Source organism: Oryctolagus cuniculus, chromosome 11, assembly GCF_964237555.1.
Source record: "Oryctolagus cuniculus chromosome 11, mOryCun1.1, whole genome shotgun sequence".
NCBI lineage: Eukaryota > Metazoa > Chordata > Mammalia > Lagomorpha > Leporidae > Oryctolagus > Oryctolagus cuniculus.
This window is the reverse complement of record NC_091442.1, coordinates 71,065,014-71,087,863: the sequence shown is the minus strand read 5'-3', so window position 1 is coordinate 71,087,863 and position 22,850 is coordinate 71,065,014. Positions and strand designations below refer to the sequence as shown.

General features: G+C 42.0%; 1 protein-coding gene across 2 annotated transcripts in view; it reads right to left on the bottom strand.

Moving 5' to 3' along the window:
* Window positions 1-20,333, bottom strand: part of NUP107 (nucleoporin 107) — a 42,549-nt gene extending 22,216 nt beyond the window's left edge. For both annotated transcript variants that reach the window (XM_008256765.4, XM_051846421.2), the window contains exons 1-10: window positions 20,173-20,333; window positions 18,644-18,735; window positions 18,082-18,168; window positions 17,511-17,626; window positions 13,009-13,153; window positions 10,642-10,745; window positions 4,933-5,060; window positions 2,711-2,759; window positions 1,412-1,483; window positions 945-1,033 (exon numbers count right to left, since the gene is read on the bottom strand). In XM_008256765.4, coding sequence (XP_008254987.1) covers window positions 945-1,033; window positions 1,412-1,483; window positions 2,711-2,759; window positions 4,933-5,060; window positions 10,642-10,745; window positions 13,009-13,153; window positions 17,511-17,626; window positions 18,082-18,168; window positions 18,644-18,735; window positions 20,173-20,180 — 890 coding nt within the window. In that variant the 5' untranslated portion in view covers window positions 20,181-20,333. The remainder of the gene's footprint in view (window positions 1-944; window positions 1,034-1,411; window positions 1,484-2,710; window positions 2,760-4,932; window positions 5,061-10,641; window positions 10,746-13,008; window positions 13,154-17,510; window positions 17,627-18,081; window positions 18,169-18,643; window positions 18,736-20,172) is intronic.
* Between the last annotated feature and the right edge of the window lie 2,517 nt (window positions 20,334-22,850).

Sequence of the window (22,850 nt, the reverse complement as noted above, 5' to 3'; positions counted from 1 at the left end):
TTATTTTGACAGCCAGAGTGGACAGTGAGAGAGAGAGACAGAGAGAAAGGTCTTCCTTTTGCCGTTGGTTCACCCCCCAGTGGCCACTGCAGCCAGTGCACCATGCTGATTCAAAGCCAGGAGCCAGGTGCTTTTCCTGGTCTCCCATGTAGGTGCAGGACCCAAGCACTTGGGCCATCCTCCACTGCCCTCCCGGGCCACAGCAGAGAGTTGGCCTGGAAGAGGAGCGACCGGGACAGAATCCGGCGCCCTGACCGGGACTAGAACCTGGTGTGCTGGCACCACAGGAAGATTCGCCTATTGAGCCGCAGCGCCGGCCGAGACTCTTATTATTTGACGCACCTTAGAAATCCTTCCCTGGCCACCTGTTCCATTTAAAGTAGGACTCATTGTCGTTGTCTACCCATTAACTCTGATTCTTTTTTTCTCCCAAAGAAAAATTCCTGACAATATATTTTTTATCCAACTCTCCTAATTATAAATTCCATGAAGACAGAGCTTTTCTTTTATCTATTTTGCTCACAGACTAAACAAAGTCAAAAGAGAATAAGTATTTATTGAAAGATAAGTAAACAAAACCAACATTATATGACTTCAAGAACAAAAGTTTAGGGGCTGGGTTTATTGTGCAACACTTTAAACTGCCACTTATGCCAGCATCCCATGTCAGAGTGCTGGATCAGGTACTGCCTGCTTCTGATCCAGCTTCCTGCTAATGCACATGGGAAAGCAGCAGATGATGACCCAAGAATTTGGGCCTCTGTCACCTTAAGTGGAAGACCACGACGGAGATGTAGTTTTTGGTTCCTAACTTCAGCCTGTGGCCACCTGGAGTGAACCACTGGATGAAAGATCAGTATTTATCTCTCTCATGCTCTGCCTTTGAATAAACAAACAAGTACATAATATAAATCTTTTAAAAAAATAAAACATTAATGACTTACCAATATACTGATTTTGCATAAAACTCGATATTATCAGAAAAATCTCCAATCTCATCTTTGGCAATACTCTCTAACCAATCTACCACCAGCTAGGAAAGAAAAAAAGATTAGTGACATCTATTAATATTTTATCTGTAATGGTATCCTTACTCTTTAATAGTTTCTGATTTCAAACATATTAAAGATCTGTGTAAGGAAGACAAGAGGCAGAAAATCAGGTTTACAGGCAAGAGGAGTGGTGGTAGGGGTCAGGCCTGTGCAGGGTTACATGCATATTTTTCAACTGTTAGTTTCTCTTTTTAAAGATAAATAAATATTGTGGCAAAAGAAAGAAATTTTCCTAATTCATTTTAATTAAAAATAAAAAGATCGAGTAGGAAAAAAAGTCAAGACAAAACTTTTAAATTAAAAAACCTTCATACTTTACTGTTCCTATGTTTCAAGAAGTTTAGAAATTCTAGCCATACCTGACTTTGCCGGACCAGTGAATCCCTCTGAAATAATGCTTCCACAACTGTTTTCTCACTGGCATTAACAGCCTATTAAGAAATAATTTAAAGGAAAGAAAGAAAAGATGCTTTAAGGACATTATTTCAACAGAAAGGTAAAAACCAATCAGAAATAACTGTATCTAATCATCCACACATAATAAGCATTTTACCACATACTAAATCTGTTGTTCATCTTTGAAAAACACAAAGTACAAACTGCTAGATCAATCTGCAGCTGCTTCTATTATTTTCATTCATTAATCTCAGAATTTAAAAACTATTTCCTCAGAGGTATGGTGTCAGGTAAAAATAAACAAAGATAAATGAAACAAATAAAAACTGTAATAAAGAACTAGATGAAGTCAAGAAAGGCTGGTGAAAAACACTGGAAAAGTTTTTTAAAAGAATTATTTATTTATTTGAAAGGCAGAATTATAAAAAGAGAGAAGGAGAGAGATGGCAAGAGATCTTCCATTTGCTGGTTCACTCTCCAAATGTATGCAACGGCCAGGGCTGGGCCAGGTTGAAGCTAGGAGCCAGGAGCTTCATCCCAGTTCCCACGTGGGTGGGAGGGGCCCAAACATTTATGTCACCTTCTGTTGCTTTCCCAGGTGCATTAGCAGAGAGTTAGATTGGAAGAAGAAAAGCCAGCATTGCAGGCTGCAGGTTAACCCCGACACTCAATGCTGGCCATGGGAAATATTTTTAAAATAGGTAGGAAAGGCCTCCTTTACCAAGATATATGTAATGCTAATGGAAAACAAGACAGATGAGACAAAAATAGAAAGGAACCCTTCAACAAAGTTGAAAGACAAATAAAAAAGAGAATCTCTAACAGACATGAGAAAGAATAAATAGGAAAACAATATGAAAATGAGCAAAGCTATAAATACAGAATTCATGTAAGCAATATGAATGGAGACAAAATACACTCTACCTCACCAGTGATCAAGGATGTCAAAACAATGAGAAACCTCATGCCCAAGTGGTAAAATCAAACTATTACTAACATCCCATATCAGAGTAAAACCATTTTCATACATGTTAGTGAGAATATAAACTGGTACAGACAATTAAGTAGGCAATATCATAATCTCAATGTTTTACTCTCCAACATAAATAAAAAATTTATTTAATGAGATCATATCTTTTATTTAATTACAAAAATTTTTAAATGGTGAACTTCAAGATGAAGATCAAGAATCCAATCCTATTGCTAAACACATTTTTTTTAACTTGTAAGCATTTATAAAGTAAAAAAAAAATAAAACTTACAGTAACTGCGAACATATTTTCATCTTCTATTGAAGATTGTATTCTGTCTCTGAGGAAATATAACAAAATGAAAAACCCTTGTTTCATACAAATACATGAACTTATCTTTAAGCTATATGTAAACAAATGAATTTCCCATTAACATAGTCACTGCACTTTAAGTATGACATAAGTGATAAATGCCTTCTGAATCTGACACCTGAACAAAACAGTATTTATTAAAAATACATGCTGTAAAACTAGTCATTTTTTCCTATTTTTTAAAAATTTTATTTAACTTATATAAATTTCATGTATTTCATATAGGAACATAGTGACACTTCCCACCCTTCCCTTCCTCCTGCTCATGCTCCCACTCTTCCTCCTCCCTCTCATATTCCCACTCTTAATTTTTTCAAAGATCTATTTTCAATTTACTTTATACTTATAAGATTAACCCTACACAAAGTAAACAATTCAACAAATAGTATGAAGAACAAAAACACTTCCTCAACAACAGAAACAAGGGCTGTAAATGAACAACAAGTTTCAAAATGTCAATTTCACTCTAATACATTATATTTTAGGTACTCTATTGATTACCACAGATCAGGGTAAACATAGGGTATTTGTCTTTTTGGGACTGACTTATTTCACTAAATATAATGGCTTCCAGCTGCATCTATTTGTTGCAAAAGACAGAATTTCATTCCTTTTTATGGCTGAGTAGTATTCTGTAGTGTATATATACCATAATTTCTTTACCCAGTCATCAATCCAGATGTTGATGGACATCTGGGTTGATTCCATATCTTAATTATTATAAACTGAACTGCAATGAACAAGGGGGTACAGATAACTCTTTGAGATGATGACTTCATTTTGTTTGGGTAAATTCCCAGGAGTGGAGTGGCTGGATCATATGGTAGGTCTATATTCAGGTATCTGAGATATCTCCATACTATCTTCCACAGAGTCTGCACCAGCTTACATTTCCACCAACAGTGGATTAGGGAACCTTTTTCCTCATATCCTTGCCAACATTTACTGTTTGTTGATCTCTGTATGAAAGCCATTCTAACTGGGGTGAGATGAAACTTCATTGTGGTTTAATTTGCATTTCCCTGATGGCTAGTGATCCCAAACATTTTCTCATGTGCCTGATGGCCATTTGAATTTCTTCTTTTGAAAAATGCCTGTTCAAGTCCTTTGCCCATTTCTTAACAGATTATTTACTTTGTTGAGTTTCTTCAGCACTTTATAGAATCTGGATATTAATCCTTTATCAGTTTCATAGTTTGCAAATATTTTCTCCCATTCTGTCGGCTGTCTCTTCACTTTGCTAAGTGTTTTGGAGTACAGAAACTTCTCAGCTTGCTATAATCCCATTTGTCTATTTTGGTTTTGAATGCCTGTGCTGCTGAGGTCTTTTCCAAAAAGTGTTTGCCTATACCAATGTCTTGCTGAGTTTCCCCAATATTCTCCTCTAGTATTTTGATGGTATCAGGTCACAGTTCAGATCCCTGATCCATTTTGAATTGATTTTTGTATATGTGTAAGGCAGGGGTCTTATTTCATACTTCTGCATGTGGAGATCCAATGTTCCCAGTATCATTTGCTGAAGTGACTGTTCTTTCTCCAGGGAATCATTTTAGCTCCTTTGTCAAAAATTAGTTGGTTGTAGATGCATGGATTGATTTCTGGAGTTTCTATTCTGTTCCAGTGGCCTGCATATCTATTTTCATGCCAGTACCAGGTTGCTTTGATTATAACTGCCCTACAGTATGTCTTGAAATCTGGTATTGTGATGCCTCCAGCTTGCAAAACTAGACTTTAATGGCTACCCATTAATGCATACATCTTCACATATGGTTAAAAATAAAGAGATAATATGAGTTTCTCCCAACATCTTCTCATTAACATGAGAAAACAACAGAATGAGAGCTGAAACCACTCAGCTCTAAGAGAAGGAAAATTTGGCTAATATCTTTCAAATTTCCTTATTACATAGTTTTATCTGTCAGTTCTTATTCTATCCTCTCCTATGTACTGCTGTATTTTTAACATTTTCTTTAAATATACATATTCCCATCTTTCCTCATAATTCACTATAACGAACATATTAGAAATGCTAAATAGCAGACCCCTATTTCCAAGCATACTCTACTCCAACTTTTAAAATAATTCACCAATTGGTTCCTTTCCTTATGTTTACTTCACTCATGGGTTCCACACAGCTTTACCTATACAATGAAGCCAGCAGTCTCCACGTAACCATCTCCTGCTGAAGAAGCCACAGCATGCTGGCTGTTTTTGAAAACTTCTGAAGTCCAGGTGTTGCTCGGCTCACTATTTTACTTAATATGTTCACCTGAATTAACAATACAAATGTACAGAGGTTACTTTCCTACAATTCCAAGTAACAAATAACTGTATTCTTTAAGTCCAGCGTTAAGGCAATATTTTATGTAACACAGAGACATATTATAAATTCTTCTTATCCTGCTTTTTAACTGAATGTATTATAACATTCCCAGTAGAAAATGGAGCAAGTTGTTTATGTAAGTATATATGTAAAAGTTTATATATTCTAGATCTCAGATTCAACAATAGTAGTCTTAGGCACATTTTTTTCCTCCCTGTATATTTAATGAGAGGATAAGCTGAATCAAACCTTATATGACAAAATCAAAACATGAGCCAACACAGTAGCAATGAAAATTTAAAAAGAGAAATCTTAATATTCAATTGGGAAGTTTTCCTGTGGGGAGCAGCCCGGACTGGACTGAGTTACTGGAATTAAGAGTTATTCTATGCATCTGCTCTCCCACAATATGGCGCTGGGAGAGAAGTAAACAGCTTCCGCACAGCTGCCTCCAGTTCAACTAATAAACTGTAGGACTTGCTCCTGATTGGAGAGCAGCGTGCTCGGCGTGTGGGCAGCCGAGTTGGGATTGGCGGAGGAGGACTATAAAGGAGGAGAGAGACGGCATGCACCAGGAACATCTAAGGGGAACATCTGAAGGAACACCTGTGCAGCCCCCCAGAGAGCCGGCCGGCGGTGTGCCGCTCCCCTGCGGAAGTGGGGAATGTGGCCAGGGGGAACTGCCCTTCCACGGAGGTGGAAGGGATAGTAGCCAACCCGGGAAGAACCAGCAGCAAACCCGGGGAGGGCCGAGCAGACGAAAGAACAGCGCAGGGTCCTGTGTCGTTCCTCCACGAAGAGGGGGAGCGACATTTTCCCATGTAACAAATCAAGAAAACTACTTTCCTATGAGTGTTACTAAAATTTTCATTTCTACACAAAACTGCACCAAAGTTTTTCTTGTTACAGAAATTTTTTAAAGATTTTTTCATTTACTCGAAAGGCAGGGGCTGATGCTGTGGCGCAGTGGGTTAATGCCCTGGCCTGAAGCACCAGCATCCCATAGCTGGTTCGAGACCGGTTGCTCCACTTCCTGTCCAGCTCTCTGCTATGGCCCAGGATAGCAGTAGAAGATGGCCCAAGTGCTTGGGTCCCTACACCCATGTGGGAGACCTGGAAGAAGCTCCTGGCTCCTGGCTTCGGATCAGCGCAGCTCCAGCTGTTGCGGCCATCTGGGGAGTGAACCAACATATGGAAGACCTCTCTCTCTCTCTCTGCCTCTCCTCTCTCTGTGTAATTCTTTCAAATAAAATAAATAAATCTTAAAAAAAAAAAAAAAAAGAGTTAAACAGAGAGATCTTCCATCCCCGGGTTCAGTCACAACATAGGTGCAACAGCCAGGGCTGGGTCAGGCTGAAGCCAGGAGCCAGGAGCTTCATCTGGGTCTCCCACATGGGTGCAGGGGCCCAAGCACTTGGGCCATCTTCTGATGCTTTCCCAGGTCATTAGCAGGGGACTGAATAGGAAGTGGAGCAGCTGGGACTCAGACTGGTGTCCATATGGGAAGGTGGTGCTACAGGCCACAGCACAGGGCCCAGAATGGTAGTCTTATCCTTTGTGGGACTAAGGTGAATGTGAAAATTTATTGTCAGGTATGAATATTCTCTCCAGAAACATGGACAAAATTACTGACTAGGTGGCTAAGAACCCAGGGTAAGAGAAACTTCTCAAAGGTTATGACTAGTATCTCCTTATTAAGAAGTAGAAGTACTATCATTCAGACCATGAAGAATCATAACAGGTTTTCTTATCCTCCCCACCCCCCAAAGAAAAAAGTTTTCGTGGGGGTTGCTGTTGTGGTGTAGCAGGTAAGGCCACTGCAGGCGACACCAGCAACCCTTTTGGGCACTGGTTAGAGTCCTGGCTGTTGCACTCCTATCCAGCTCCTTGCTAATGTGCCTGGGAAAGCAGGGAGGATGGTCCAGGTGTTTGGGCTTCTGCACCCACGTGGATTAACCTATTCCTGGTTCCAGAATTCAGCCTGGCCGAGCCCTGGCGGTTGTGATCATTTGGGGAGTAACCCACCAGATGGAAGATCTCCCTCTCTGTAACTCTGCCTTTCAAATACATAAAATAAATCTTAAAAAAAAAAAAAAAAAAAAAGTATTCTGCCAGCGTCGCGGCTCAATAGGCTAATCCTCCGCCTGTAGTGCCAGCACAGCAGGTTCTAATCCCGGTCGGGGCGCCGGATTCTGTCCGGGTTGCCCCTATTCCAGGCCAGCTCTCTGCTGTGGCCCAGGAGTGCAGTGGAGGATGGCTCAAGTCCTTGGGCCCTGCACCCGCATGGGAGACCAAGATAAGCACCTGGCTCCTGGCTTCGAATCAGCATGGTGTGCACGCCACAGCGGCCATTGGAGGGTGAACCAACGGCAAAGACCTTTCTCTCTGTCTCTCTCTCTCACTGTCCATACTGCCTGTCAAAAAAAAAAAAAAAAAAAAAAAAAAAAAAAAAAAGAAAAAAAGAAAAGAAAAGAAAAGTATTCACAAACTAATGCCTTAACACTAGCTTTATTTATTTATTTATTTATTTGCAAGGTAGAGTTACAGACAGTGAGAGGGAGAGACAGAGAGAAAGGTCTTCTTTCTACTGGTTCATTTCCCAGATAGCCGCAATGATTGGAGCTGTGCCGATCTGAAGCCAGGAGCAAGGAGCTTCTTCTGGGTCTCCCAACTGGGTGCAGGGGCCCAAGCACTTGGGCCATCTTCTACTGCTTCCCCAGGCCTCAGCAGAGAGCTGAATCGAAGAAGGAACAGCCAGGACTAGAACCGGCACCCATATGGGATGGTGGCGCCGCAGGAGGAGGATTAACCTACTGCACCAGGGTGCTGGCCCTTAACACTAGTATTCTAAGAGTGCAGGGCCGGCACTGTGGCATAGCAGGTAAAGCCATCACCTGCAGTGCCAACATCCCACATGGGCTCCCACATGCTCCTCTTCCGATCCAGCTCTCTGCTATGGCCTGGGAAAGCAGTAGAAGATGGCTCAAGTCCCTGGGCCCCTGCATCCACGTGGGAGACCCGGAAGACGCTCCCGGATCTTGGCTTCGGATTGGACCAGCTCCGGCTGTTACAGCCATTTGGGGAGTGAACTAACGGATGGGAGACCTCTCTCACTCTCTCTCTGCCTCTCGAATAAAATAAATAACTCTTTAAAAACAATAAGTAAATGAAAATAAATAAAAAAGTGCTCTGAGGGGCCAGCGCTGTGGTGTAGTGGATAAAGCTGCCACCTATTGCATCTACATCCTATATGGGCACCAGTTCATGTCCTAGCTGCTCTTCTGATCCAGCTCTCTTCTGGCCTGGGAAAGCAGTAGAAGATACCCCAAGTACTTGGACCCTTGCACCCATGTGGGAGACCAGGAAGAAGTTCCTGATCAGCCCAGCTCTAGTCATTGTGGTCATTTAGGGATTGAAGCAATGGATGGAAGATGTTTCTGTTTCTCAAATAAATAAATGAAAAAGTACTCTGAATGCAGACTGGGATTTCAGTGCTTTTCTGAGATGTCCACCTGGTCTATTAGGTAGGTATATTCCTTTCATTAAAGTTTACTTCAATATTAAAAAAAAAAAGTGTTATCTATACTTCTCAATCATTGTTAAACTCACTTGGAATCCTGACTCCACTGATTCACTGAGTGATTGTTAGGGTTTCTGTTATTTACCCAATTTTTTTTAAAGAATATTTATTTATTTATTTATTTGAGAGGTAGAGTTACAGACAAGGAGAGGAAGAGACAGAGAGAAAGGTCTTCCTTCTGTTGGTTCCCTCCCCAAATGGCCGTAATGGTCGGAGCGGGGTCGGAGCTTCATTTATCCAAAGCCAGGAGCCAGGAGCTTCTTCCTGGTCTCCCATGCAGGTGCAGGGGCCCAAGCACTTGGGCCATCTTTGACTGCTTTCCCAGGCCATAGCAGAGACCTGGATTGGAAGAGGGGCAGCTGGGACTAGAACCGGCACCCATATGGGATGCTAGCGCCGCAGGCGGAGGATTAACCTACTGTACCACGGCGCCGGCCCTTAACCAATTGTTTTTATAATAGAACAATTCAGAGATGGATAATTGGAACTGTTAAATGCTCATGAATGTTGGCTAGCAAGATTATTATCTCTATTGCTTTCAAATCAATAGCGTCTTGAAGCCTTTCCTCCTTTTTAAAAATTAGATGTTATTTTTCATAACAGATTTAGGTTCAAAGCAAAAATGCCCAGAGAGTAAAGGACCCAAATAATCCCGCCCCACCTACACACAGCCTCCCTCATGATCACTATCCTGCACCTGCTCTCATCAGTGACACTTCTTTATCACCTAGAGCCCAGAGTTTATGTTAGCTCACTCTGGGTTTTGACAAATACCTAACAAGTATCCCATAGTTTGGTATCATACAGAATAATTTCATTGCCCTAAAAATCTTCCATGCTCCACCTATTCATCCTTCCCTCTTCACCAACCACAGCAACTACTGATCTTTTACCATCTCCATGGTTCTGCCTTTTCCAGGCTGTCAGTTAGCTGGAATCAGCACAGAGCTTTTTCAGACTGGCCTCTCTCTTAGCAATATGCATTTTAGATTCTTTTGTGTCTCTTCATGGCCTGATAGCTCATTTCTTTTCAGCACTATTCTACCTACTGGATGTATCAGTTTATTCCTTCACCCACTAAAGGGTAACCTAGTTGTTTCCAAGTTTTTGTGAATAAAGCCACTATAAATATCCATGTGCAGGTCTCTGGGTAGACTGTTTTCAATTCATTTGAGTAAATACCAAAGAATGGCATAACCGGATCATATAGTTAAGAATATATTTAGTTTTGCAAGAAATGGCCAAACTGTCTTCCAAAGTCGCTGTTTTGCTTCTCATTCCTATTAGCAATGAATGAGGGCTCCTGTTGTCTCACATTCTCATCAGCTTTTGGTGGTGTTTTGTATTTTTGCCACTCTAACAAGTGTGAAGTAGGATCTCATTTTAATTTGTAATTCGTTAATGACATATGACATGGAATAATTTTTAACACGTCCACTTGATATCTGCACATCTTTTGTTCATTTAATAGCATTATTCATTTCCTTATTGTTGAGCTTTAAGTGTTCTTTGTAGGGAGCCAGCATGGTGGACAGTGGGTTAAGATGCTGCATGCAATACTGGCATCCCACATACAAATGCTGGTTCGAGTTCCAGCTGCTCCACTTCCTTCCAGCTTCCTGTTAATGTGCCTAAAAAGACAGCAGTGGGCACCTGTCACCCACGTGGGATACCCATATGAAATTCCAGGCTCCTGACTTCCATATAACCCAGCCCTGGCCATTGCAGCCATTTGGGTGGAAAAATCTCTCTCTCTGTCTCTCTCACTCTGCCTTTCAAATAAATATAAGATTCTTTTTTAAAAAATTTGGTCTGGCTGCACTCTCCGCTATTTTTGCCACTAAATTCCTAGACATCCCCTTTCAGTACACAATAGATATTAGCAGGTTAATGCTGTTTAGCAAACTAAAAGTACTAGAGTTTGATGACAGGGTGAAATCAGCTCACCTGACTAACACAAATGTTTTCGTACTCTTCCACAAGGTCAAAAACTGTAGTTGAAGAGTGCTTCAAAAAAGACTGCAGGAAATCAGAAAACATACTCATGGATGCTAAAATACATTAAAAAGAAAAGGAAAAAAGAAAAGTTATAGGACATACTTTTAGGTAATTTTGATTGAAAAATTAAAAACATAGTTTTTAAAAAGAATTTACCACTGTAAAGAAAGAAAATTTACCATTGTAACTATTTTTAAGTGTACACAGTTCAGTGACACTAAGCACATCCACAATGTTGTGCTACTATCACCAACTTCACTCCACAACACTCATTCTTACCTTGCAAAACTACAACTCTACCCATTCAGCAATAACTGCCAATTCCTCACTATCCCCAGTCCCTCGCAACCACCATTCCACTTTCTGTCTCTATCAAAGTATCTCATATAAGGGAGATCTATATGATCTAGTCTGTCCTATTTTGACTTGCTTATTTCATTTAGCAATGTCTCAAGGTTTATCCATGTTAGCAGGTGTCAGAATGTCCTTCCTTTTTGGCTAAATACTACTACTACATTTTATGTAAATAGCACACAATGGATGGACACTCAGCTGCTTCCACTTTTTGGCTACTATGAACATGAATATTTAAATATCTCTTTGAAATCTTGCTTTCACATCCTTTGGGTATATATGCATAGGCAGAACTATTGGATCATAAGGTAATTCCTCGTTCAGTTTCTTGAGTAACTGCTTTACTATTTTCCAAAGTGGCTGCACCATTTTACATTCCCACTAATAGTATACAAGGGTTTCAATTTCTCCACATCATTTTCAAATTTGTCATTTTCTCCATTTTTTATAGACCTCCTAATGGTGTAAGGTGGCATCTCATATTAGTTTTGATCTACATTTCTCTAAAGATAAGTGATTTCACCTTTTCACGTGCTTACTAGCTATTTGAAAATCTTTAGAGAAACATCTATTCAAAATTTTTGCCCATTTTATGAGTTACAGCAGTTACAGGAGTTGTTTTTTTTTTATTTTTTGGATTTAAGCCCCCTTTCAGCTAATTTGCAAATATTTCCCACTATTCCACAGGCTGCCTTTTCACTCTGTTGATTAGATTCTTTGAGGCATAGAAATTTAAGATTTTGGCATAGTCCAACTTATCTATTTTTTCATTTGTAACCTATTAGTTTTGTAAGATCCCAAAGATACAGTAGTCATTAATGTTTCCTATTTTGTCAACAATTTTAAAAATTGGGCCACATTTTAAAGCATCTGAATTACATTTTAAGCACAGCATAACAAAATGGCTAAGAATTACAGTAGCTACTCAATGCTCTGTTCAGGTAAGGGAAAATGCATTTGCTCTACTAATATTTGAGTTCTCATCCTAAAATTGAATTCTTGTATTTTACAGAATAAGTAGGAAGTATTTTTGGGGAACCCAAGATTCAAGTATGTATTACTGCAGACACTGCAAGAAAGTGGTGGTTACCATGGTGTTAAGGGCAAGGCTCTGGAATCAAACTGTTTAGTTTCAAATCCTGGTGCCACTACTTCCTAGCTGGGCGATTTTCTGCAAGCCAGTTAGCCAATCTGAGCAGTGGTTTCCTTTCCTCTAAAATGAGAACAATCATTCTAACTATGTAATGGATCTTGGTAAGGATTCCAGGAGTTCATATTCGGAGAGTGATAACCACACAATTAACATCCATAAGGTAGCTGATGATGATGATAAACTCAAGAACATGGTATGTAGGTACACAGACACTAAAAGCAAATGGTCTTGTACAAAAGGAAACGTTAGTAACAAACCTAAAACTAGCAAAGTTACAATACTTTCTGAAAAAGCAGCACTGCTGTCCAGGTTAAAGCTCAACACATCAGCAGTGTTAGATTACAGCTAAGCCTAAGTTCTTTTGGTGGCACAAATAAGAATACAAATAGGAGACCTGCAATGATCCAAAGGCTGCTGTTTATGCTAACAGATACAATGGCAAGACGCTGCTGACAACCCAGGAGGGCTTCTCAGGTTCTCACACTTCCAGAGACAGCCAAGAGCAAAAGCAATTCACACAATGACAAATATACAGACAGAGGGAAGACCCAGCAAAGACTTTCCTGATAGGAATTGTCCTCCCATGGAAGGAAAGAGGAAGAGGCCTTAGAAAAAACCAACCCTGCAGATATCTGTACATTGGATTTCTAGCCTCCAGAATTCCAAGAAAATAAATTTCTGGTTTTTTAAAGCCATCCCTCCCTTTAAAGGAAAAAATAAAACCATGACATTCAGGAACAGGAGAAGAAAACATCGTGACATTAGTCAGGAGAAGAACCGCTTTATCGCAAGGCTCCAAGCCACTTTACCAGCCTCGCCAGGATCATCCTCACGTAGCATGACCGCGCTGAGATTCACGTCCTCTGTGACACTGTGGGCGTCTACACCTGTGTACAGCCCTAAGCGCTGGGATGAGAACGCAGCCGCCCAGTTACTGTCATCCAGATTGGTTATCTTGGAAGGAAAAAGATGCAGAAAAGTGATGGAGCTATTGTCACTGAGTGAACAAATGCTTTAAAAATGAATAAGGTTCAACCACATTTTAAAAACATTACTTCTGTGTATTTTACTTTTAAAAGATAGCCAACAGGGGTTATTATGTTAAGGAATTTATGGATTTTTAATGTTTTCTTCTTTGTATTACTCCATGCTTTTAAAAAAGTTAGTAAGGATTACATTTTGTAAAATTAAGCTAATATTAGCAGATAAAATTAAGCCCTACTTCGTAAGTACTATAAAGGATGGGAGAACCAGTTTTCTTCAGCAGTTAAAAACAGATGAGGGCAGGTATCGTTGGTGCAGCTTGAGATGCCAGCATCTCACATCAGAGTCATAGCCACTCCACGCTTTTGATCCAGTTCCCTGGGAACACGCCTGGGAGGCTGCAGATAATGGCCCAAGGCCTTGGGTTCCTGCCACCCATGTGGGAGACCTGGATGGAGTTCCCGACTCCTGACTTCAGGCTGGCAATCCTGGCTATTCTGGGCATTTGGGAACTTATCCAGTGGATGGACAATCTCTCTGTCTCTCCCACTGTCTTTGTCACTCTGCTTTTCAAATAAATAAATAAATATGTATATATATATATATATATATATATTTTTTTTTTTTTTTTTTTTCCAAAAAGATGGAGGGGGCGGGCGCTGTGGTATAGCAGGTAAAGTTGCTGCCTGTGGTGCTGGCATTCCATATGGGTGCCAGTTCAAGTCCCGGCTGCTCCACTTCTGATCCAGCTCCCTGCTAATTTGTCTGGGAAAGCAGTGGAAGATGGCCCAAGTCCTTGGGCCCCTGTACCCATCTGGAAGATCTGGATGAAGCTCCTGACCCTTGGCTTTGGCCTGGCCCAGCCCTGAGTGCTGCGGCCATTTGGGGAGTGAACCAGTAGATGGAAGATCTCTTTCTCTCTCCGTCTGCCTCTCCGTTTCTGTAACTCTGTCTTTCAAATAAGTAAATTTTTTTTTAAAAGAAGTTTTTCCAAACCATGCATGAGCAACAATAAAAATGTTATCTTTAGATCAGTCTCCCCAAGATAAAAAGCTAATGATGGGTTCTAAGACACAATGTATAACAAAAGGCTTGGCCAATTTATAGCAGGTGCTTGCTTACTGGCTCACTTCCTTCTCAGTACTCATTAGTGCAGGGTTCAAACGGAAAAATCATCAACAAGAATGGCTCACAATCAAATCTTGGTAAGCAGATAGGGTAAAAATATTAAACAGCACATGATTCAAGTTCCTTTAGGAAGCCCACTCCTCATGGCTAATATTAAAACGGGCCAGGAGGGAGCCTTTGCGCAGCAGTTAAGCTGCTGCTTGGGATGTCTGCATCCCGTATTAGGGTGCCTGGGTTCACCTGCCCCGGCTCCACTCTCCATTCTGACTTCCTGGGAGGTAGCAAGTAATGGCTCAAATGTTTGGGTCTCGACACCCATGTGGGACATCTGGATTGAGTTCCTATCTTCTGGCTTTGGCCTGGCTCACCCCTGGCCATTGAGAGCATTTGGGGAGTGAACTAGTAATGAGAGAGCTCTCTGTCTGCTTTTCAAATACAGAGAATTTTTAAGTTATTTATTTAAATAAATTGGGAGAATACAAGGAACTTCATAAAGTTTGTAAAAACATATATTATGAAAAATTATGCATGGATTTCAAATTATTTTGTACCAAAGTAATTTTTAGAGGCCAGTGCTGTGGCGCAGTAGGTTAAAGCCCCGGCCTGCAGTGCTGGCATCCCATCTGGGTGCCAGTTCCAGTCCCAGCTGATCCACTTCCAATCTAGCTCCCTGCTAACGGGTCTGGGAAAACAGCAGAGGATGGCCCAAGTCCTTGGGCCCCTGCACACACGTGGGAGACCCAGAAGAAGCTTCTGGCTCATGGCTTTGGATCAGCTCAGCTCTGGTCGTTGCAGCCATTTGGGGAGTGAACCAGCAGATGGAAGCCCTCTTTCTCTCCCTCTCTCCATCTCTACTTCTCTCTGTAACTCTTTCAAATAAGTAAAATAAACCTTTAAATAATAATAATAATAATTTAAAAAAATTTTTGTTTTACCATGAACTTTTTGAAGTATTCTCATACTTTTGATGATTAAGTAATTTCCAAGTACTTTATAATACACATTTTCTCCTGTGCTAGCCTTTAAGAGAGCAACCTTTTAACCATTAATCTTGCAGTGCTGAAGCAGTACAATAATAAATGCCAATTTCTTTTGCTTAAATTCAGAAGCAGCAAATTCATTCATGTTTTAAAGTAGAGTAAGACACACACTGACAAAATAAACCCAGTACATTAGTATAGATGAGGGTACTTTCAAAAGTTCATGGAAAATGGAATTAAAAGATAAGTATTTTGGTTCAAAAAATACTTTAAATCTATGCACAGCTATTTAATAATATATATTTTCCATGAAGTTTTTGTTCAACTTACTTTTTTAAATGCTTATTTTCTTTATTTGATAGGCAGAATGACAGAGAAAGTCAGGCAAAGATCTCGTCTGGTGGTTTACTCCCCAGAGTCCTACTAATAGCCAGGGCTATCCAGGAGCCAAGAACTCAATGCGGGTCTCCCATGTGGGTGGGAGGGATTCAACTACTAGAGCCATCAAGTGTGCCTCCCAGGGTGCACGTTAGCAGAAAGCTGGAGCTGGGATGGGGCCGGAACTAAGTCAGGCACCGATATGGGATGCAGGCATCTTCACTGCTACATCAAATGCCCGCCTCTCCAGCAATTTTCCAAAGATGCTTCAGTTTAACAATCTAAAAATTCAAATGACTGCCATAAACTTTAAAGACAGATTTAACCTTCTGTGATGAGAAGTTTAACACACAAAAGCATCCTTCAGAAAATACTAATTCAGAGAATTTCGTGCGTGCATAAAAATCTCTGTGTCTTTTTAGTCAGCACAAAGCCAAAGACAGGGGAATCATTTTAATTTTGTCCACTACTCCAATAAAAACCATCTGTGTCCTTCTCAAACAGAACTCATTCTTTTTTGTTGGGGTATTTTTAAAAATTATTTACTTATTTTATTTAAAAGGCAGAACAACAGAGAAAGCATAAGACATGGGGAAGGGGGAAAGCGGAAAGAAAGAGAGAGATCTTCCAACTGCTAGATCCCTCCCCAAATGGCTCCAAAAGCCAGATCTGTGCCAGAACAAAGTTAAGAGCGAGAAAGAAACTCCATCTGGGTCTCCTATGTGGGTTACAGGGGCCCAAGTACTTTGGCCATCAGCTGCTGCTTTCCCAGGCAGTTCGCAGGGAGCAGGATGGGAAGCGGATCAGCAGGGACTTGAACCAGCACTGATACAGGATGTCACCATTGCAAGCAGAAGCTTAACCTGCTGCACCACAACGCTGGCCCTGTAGAGTATTTTTAACAAGTCAGTGAAATAATTTTGCACCACAGCAATCCCTGAAGTGTATCTCATCTATTTGATTCCAGAGTTTTCTCTTATTCCCTCGTTCAGAAAAATAAACTCATATTCTTCTCGTGTGCTCTTACCACACGGATCATTTCTGTGACTGGGTGTGGGGTTTCCCCACAAACCAAGTGAGCGGTCAGTCCTGCCGCACACAGCGGCTGGGCATCCCCTCATTCGGTTCAGTTCTCACACTAACTGGAGGTCCTGCCAAATCAGGCTGAGACACGGAGTCTGTCTTATGATATCCTTTATCTACTACTCATGCTACTACTGAAGCTCTTCTGTGCTTCAAAGCAGGGTACGGTTTTTACAGCCATCAGAAACCAAGCCTCGAATGTATTTATTTTGGTTAGCAAACTGCCACATTAAAATATTTTATCTGCATGTAGATGATGCAGCTGTCACAGTCTCTACTTGTGACAGGAGATACTTAAGGGCTTTAGTTTTTCAAGCGTCTAACTCATTATATCAATGCATATAATACAGAATTACATTTATGATGAATATGACTTCAGTTTTCATTAAAAGGCTTTTGACGTGGGGCCTGCACAGTGGGTAAATCCGCCACTTGCAGTGCTGGCATCCCAGCTAGTTCGAGTCCTGGCTGCTCCTCTTCTGATCCAGCTCCCTGCTAATGTGTCTGGGAAAGCAGAATTAGATGGCCCAAGTCCTGGGGACCCTGCACCCACGTGGGAGACCTGGAAGTAGCTCTGGGCTCCTGGCTTCAGATCGGCGCAGCTCCAGCCATTGTGGCCATTTGGAGAATGATCCAGCGGATGAAGTCCTCTCTCTCTGCCTTTCTAATAAATAATCTTTTTTTTTTTTTTAAAAAGCTTTTAACCAAATATACTTGTATAAAAAGGGAGATGTTTTCAGCCCCATTTTTCCACTTACCATGGACAGATTTCCCAAGAACCCTGAAGACTGTGTAAGTCGAGGAGACCTCCCTCCTGTTCCAAGGATGCAGGAAACATCTGGGTGCTTTAGCAAGCTTCGGTTCAGTGGAGTAACTACAAACCAGAGATTAGTCAAAAGAGCCCAAGATGCACAAGCATTCATCATCAAGACAAAGCAAGCCAACAAACAACAAAGATTTTTCAGTATTCAATCATTTAGATCCTAACTGAATATTTTCAATATTAACATTTCCATGAAACGAAAATATAATCTATTCTAACTTTGAGATTATATTATTACTGAGCCCACTGGGAAAATGTACCACAAATAGAGATATTTTCATTATACAGTAACTGAATAGTTTAAAAAAGGATACTTATTTTACAATGAATTTTTTGTATGATAATTTTATAAAATATACTGAGGTAGTATGCTGTAGCAGGCCTAGGCTTTGGAGTAAACAAACCAATATTTGAATCCTGGGTCCATTATTTACATCCTTATTATCCATATTAACTTCTTGAAGTCTCATTTTCAGTCTTGGTAAAACAGATAACAAAAATCTTACAAGGCTGTCGAAATGAGCTGGGAGTTCGAGGGATAATCTGATTTCTTGGTGTGGTATTAACAAAATTTTCATCTTGGGATGTTCGAACTATAGGAAGAGTTAAGAAAATTTTCCTTGCAAAAAAGAGATCACTAAAGTTAGAATTAACCAAATTTTTACTACACAAAATACATGAATACAGTTAAGAACAAGGTGTTTTATAGCTACCATTTAAACAAGTAATTCCTCATGCCATTTAAATTCTCGGATGTCAATATTAGGTAACTACACATTGACCGAAGTGTTCTTTGATTTCAAATAAAAAGAGAAAATTTCATCTCAGCAAAAGCTTACTAAAATATGATAGCAGTAAAACAGAACATCTTTGTTTCCAGGAAAACATAAATTTTAATCTCATTGAACTTCAGCAATATATTTATCAAGAACATTATGTGTGAAATGAACAAACCTAATTTCTACAGCATTTTATTATAGCTAATACTGCTCACAAAAAGAAAATTCTATCACACTGATTCTAAACATACCACAATCGGTAACGTGATGCTTAAAATGCAAAGGATACTTAAAACTCTCTTTTGAGCACTCTGTTTCTTGGCAGTGCGTGTCACCTCTGCCTCTCGGATCACAGGGGATGACAAGTCTCCGAAGCCACCCCTAAAACAGTATAATCAAGCTCGGGTAAATGAAATGACAATGCAGCATGCACAAAAGGTCTATCAATAAGAACGGAGCAGGAGCCCCCAGGTCAGCCCAGGGATAGGTCACTCCAGCAGCTAAGTCTTGGATCTCTGTTGTTTGCTGAGAATGCCCTCTCAGCTCCGAATCCTGCTTATTCCTCCAAACCCCACTTTAAGGTCCCCTGCACAAAAACTTGGCTGACTGTCCAGCACTATGCTATTTTCTCCTGGGAATTTGTTTTAACACTGCTTTAGATAATTGCGGCATCAAGGTAAATCTTTTCTCTCCCTGTTGGAATACGGAATTCCTGAATTGCAGGAACCATCTCCTGAAAGGATCTTCTGCAATCTCCCAAACGCAGTCCCGCCTGTCTTACACAGGAGGCTGCGGTGGGATCACACGCGGTCGACAGTCTTCTGGAACAGTCACAGCCATACATCGCCCCCCTAAAACAGGTACCGCCTTACGACCCTTCGGCTGCACAAAGCACGCACTCTTTCACGTCCGCACATTTCGGAGCCTGTTTCTTTCCCAGAGACCCACATGCGCGCGCTGGCTCACAGGTGAACACCTGCTTAGCCCTCAGCCTCACGGGGGCTGGAGACACCAGGTCCGCGAAGGTGACCTGGCTCTTCCACTTGGTAGCTTCCTAGCTTTCACCGAGTTACTTCGTCTCTTTAGCCCCAGTGTTGCCCATGATGCTACTTCTGCTCCTACGACTGCTCTTCAGATTAAACAAGCTAACAGAATATACACCGCTAGTCCAGCGGCTGTCACAGAGGAGGCACCGTGGGGATGTTCTGCGGACTAATAACACCAGCTAGAACGTTACCTTGAGAGGTCTTCCCGATGACTTCCCGAGACGGGCTGTTACCTGCTCCATTTTCCCCACAGTGCACTACAAAACGCTTATTCCTTGACTTGGCGGGGTTATCGCTGCCACTACACGACGAATTCCCCGGGGCCAAGGACCTTGAATAACTCCTCTTTCTCGCAAGACGGCTGCCACCGCGCCCAGGTCGTAAGGCGAACTCGGTACCTATCTGATGCTGGCTGAGATCTCGGTGCCGTCGCCGACCAGCTTCACCGTCTCCAGCGGATTGCTCGGCATCTCGAAAGCACGGCCACCACCTACCCCGCCCACCCGCGACACCAAAGACGCTGCGGGAAGGCACCGGACAGATCGCAGGGTCGCGGCGCGAGTTGCGGGACGACCATCCACACCCCTTCCCCAACCCACGCCGAAAGGCTTTCCTCCGTCAGGTGCCGAAATCTCCCGGTCCGGGAAAGGCGTCCAAGGACCAGCACCCTGGACCTCTTCGGCTTCCTCCCGGAATCTGGTTTCATCTATTTCGTTCCGGCAAGAGCAAGAGGGACAAGACTCCCAGCCCAGCTGTCACCCCCAAAACTCACCTGTCCATTTTTACAGCCTTCTCCACCCAGGACCTCGCCAACTCGGCCTTGGGTTAGCCACCGCGTTTCAGCCTTCCCGCTCTCCGGAAGTAAATCCTTTAACCCGGAAGTATACCCTTGCCAAGAGAGCCCTGAAAAAAAAGGGTGCGGGAGAAACATTGTTCCCATCTTGCGCATGCGCAACTTCCGTTTAAGCGAGCGCAGGCGCACGAGAGGGCGCAGAAGGCGGGGCCTGGCCAAATTTACCGTGACGCACGACCCGCTACGTTGCCTGACCGGCATTTGTGGGCGTGGTCCAGGCGCGGTAGTATCCTACTGGGAATTGTGAAATACGTTGATAGTCTGGGACAATGAGAGCTCATTTCCTGGTTTTCTCTTCGAGAAGGAACCTGGCCTTGGAATTCAGTTGTGCTGGTTCTGCCCCGCACCTCACAGGTTCCTGGGTTTCTCTGTGCGCTCACTTCTGAATTGTGTGAAACCCCACAGTTTTTGAAACTGTTTTACATAATTGCTGTTTGCCCTTTACTTGGTATTTTTTTCCTTACTAAAGAGAAAAGAACCATCTGTCTTAAGAAGTCGAAAAACAAGCATAGAAAGTGACGGTATTGTCCTCTATTTCAAAGTGCTGTTTAGGCAAATTAATAAGAATAATCATGTAGGATATTCTGGCCCTGAAAAAAATTAGTCAAGATTCTGGTTTTGCTTTTTGCAATTTGAAAGCAGTGACTGGCTGGTTGGTAACCAGATGACAATAATAATGGTAGCTACCTTAGTTCATTGATCTAATAAGCCCGGTTATGTGTTCCAACTGCTAAATAAAAATTATAGGAGGCTGTTGTGTATTTTAAATATTTATTGATGTTATTTGAAAGGCAGAGATGCAGAGAGACAGAGATCTTCCATCTTCTGGTTTCACTCTTCAAATGGCCTCGGTGGCCAGGCCTCCGGGAGGCCAAAGCCAAGAGCCAGGAGCTTCTTCTGGATCTCCCATGTGGGTGCAAGGGCCCAAGGACTTGGGCCATCTTCCATTGCTTTCCCAGGCTGTAGCAGAGAGCTGGATGGGAAGATGAGCAGCCAGGACATAAGAGATGACGACAGTGCAGGTGGAGGCTTAGCCTTCTATGCCACAGCGCCAGCCCCAGGAGGGTATTGTTCAGAATAAGCCCTAGGCCCCTCCAACAGACCAGACTCACCAAAACACAGTCCTCACACCAAAGTTAAACAGCACCAAACCAAGCCCAAGTTGTTTTCTGACCTGAGATTCAGGAGAGAAGTGACAACTGAATTTCCCACACGGGCCAATTTCTCTCTCTCTTTCCCTTCCTTCTTTTCTTTTCTTTTCTTTTCTTTTCTTTTCTTTTCTTTTCTTTTCTTTTCTTTTCTTTTCTTTCTTTTCTTTCTTTTCTTTTCTTTTCTTTTCTTTTCTTTTCTTTTCTTTTCTTTTCTTTTCTTTCTTTCTTCTCTTAGATTTATTTGTTTTATTTGAAAAGTAGAGTTACAGAGGCTGAGGTGGGGGTGGGGGGAGGTCTTCCATCTGCAAGTTCACTCCGCAATTGGCCACAACGGCCAGAGATGCACTGATCTGAAGCCAGGAGCCAGGAGCTTCTTCTGAGCCTCCCACAAGGGTGCAGGGGCCCAAGAACTTGGACCATACTCTACTGCTTTCCCAGGCCATAGCAGAGAGCTGGTTTGAAAGTGGAGCAGCTGGGACTCGAACCATGCCCATATGGGATGCTGGCAATGTAGGCCACAGCACCAGCCAGGGGTCAATTTCTTTTCTTTTTTTCTTTTTTTTTCCTGTAAGGGAAAGGATTTATTGGTGGGGGAAACCTGACAGACTGGAGGGAAGGGGCAAAGAAGGAAAAAGAGAGAGAGAGGAGAGCATAAGATTGAGAGAGAGATCAAGAGACAGAGAGAGGAGACATGTTCAGGAAGAGGTCCTGTTAAACATTTGTGGTGGGGGGTGTGGGGTGGGAAGGGAAGTAGGAACAGTGAATCCTATTAGGATGGGAGAGTGGAGCTGACAATGGTGGTTGGGCCATGTGGTCACCTGGCTTCCAGCAATGGCGGTGGGGGTGGGGTGGGGTGGGTGTAAAGCCTAAGATGTTGTCAGGGTGTAGATTGCACCATAGATAAGACTGCACCATTTTACTAACATTCCCCCATTTTGTTTTTTTCTAAAGCAAGAGTTGTATGGGACTATATTAGCCCCAAAAGTCCAGGAAGGGTGGAGGGACAATAATCTGTCTTTAGAGCTACTTCCTGCTGACATGGGGCGAGGAGGTAGTCTTTGCTGGAATGGGGTGATGTCTCAAGCCACTGTCTCCTGGGTGGGGAGCCGAGTATATCCCTTAGCAGCATTTGGTTGAACACCTGGTTAGTGAAGGCCTTCGTTCGTTCCACTATCACTTCCTGTATACACTTAAACAGACATGGTAGTATAAACACAGGGTAAGAACAGCAATCAATGGTCCTAGGAGTGGCATTAACCAGGTAATGAGAGGATTTCATAGAGGAGAGGAAATGAGGGTGGGTGGTCTCTGGACCCTTGTGAAGACTGTTTGATGAACATGTTTGAAGCTGATCCCGACAAAGACTGGGAGAAGGACTGATTGTCTCTTGTGGGTAGAGGGGTTTGTCTGTGGAGAAAATCCTGAACAATCATACAACATTAAGTG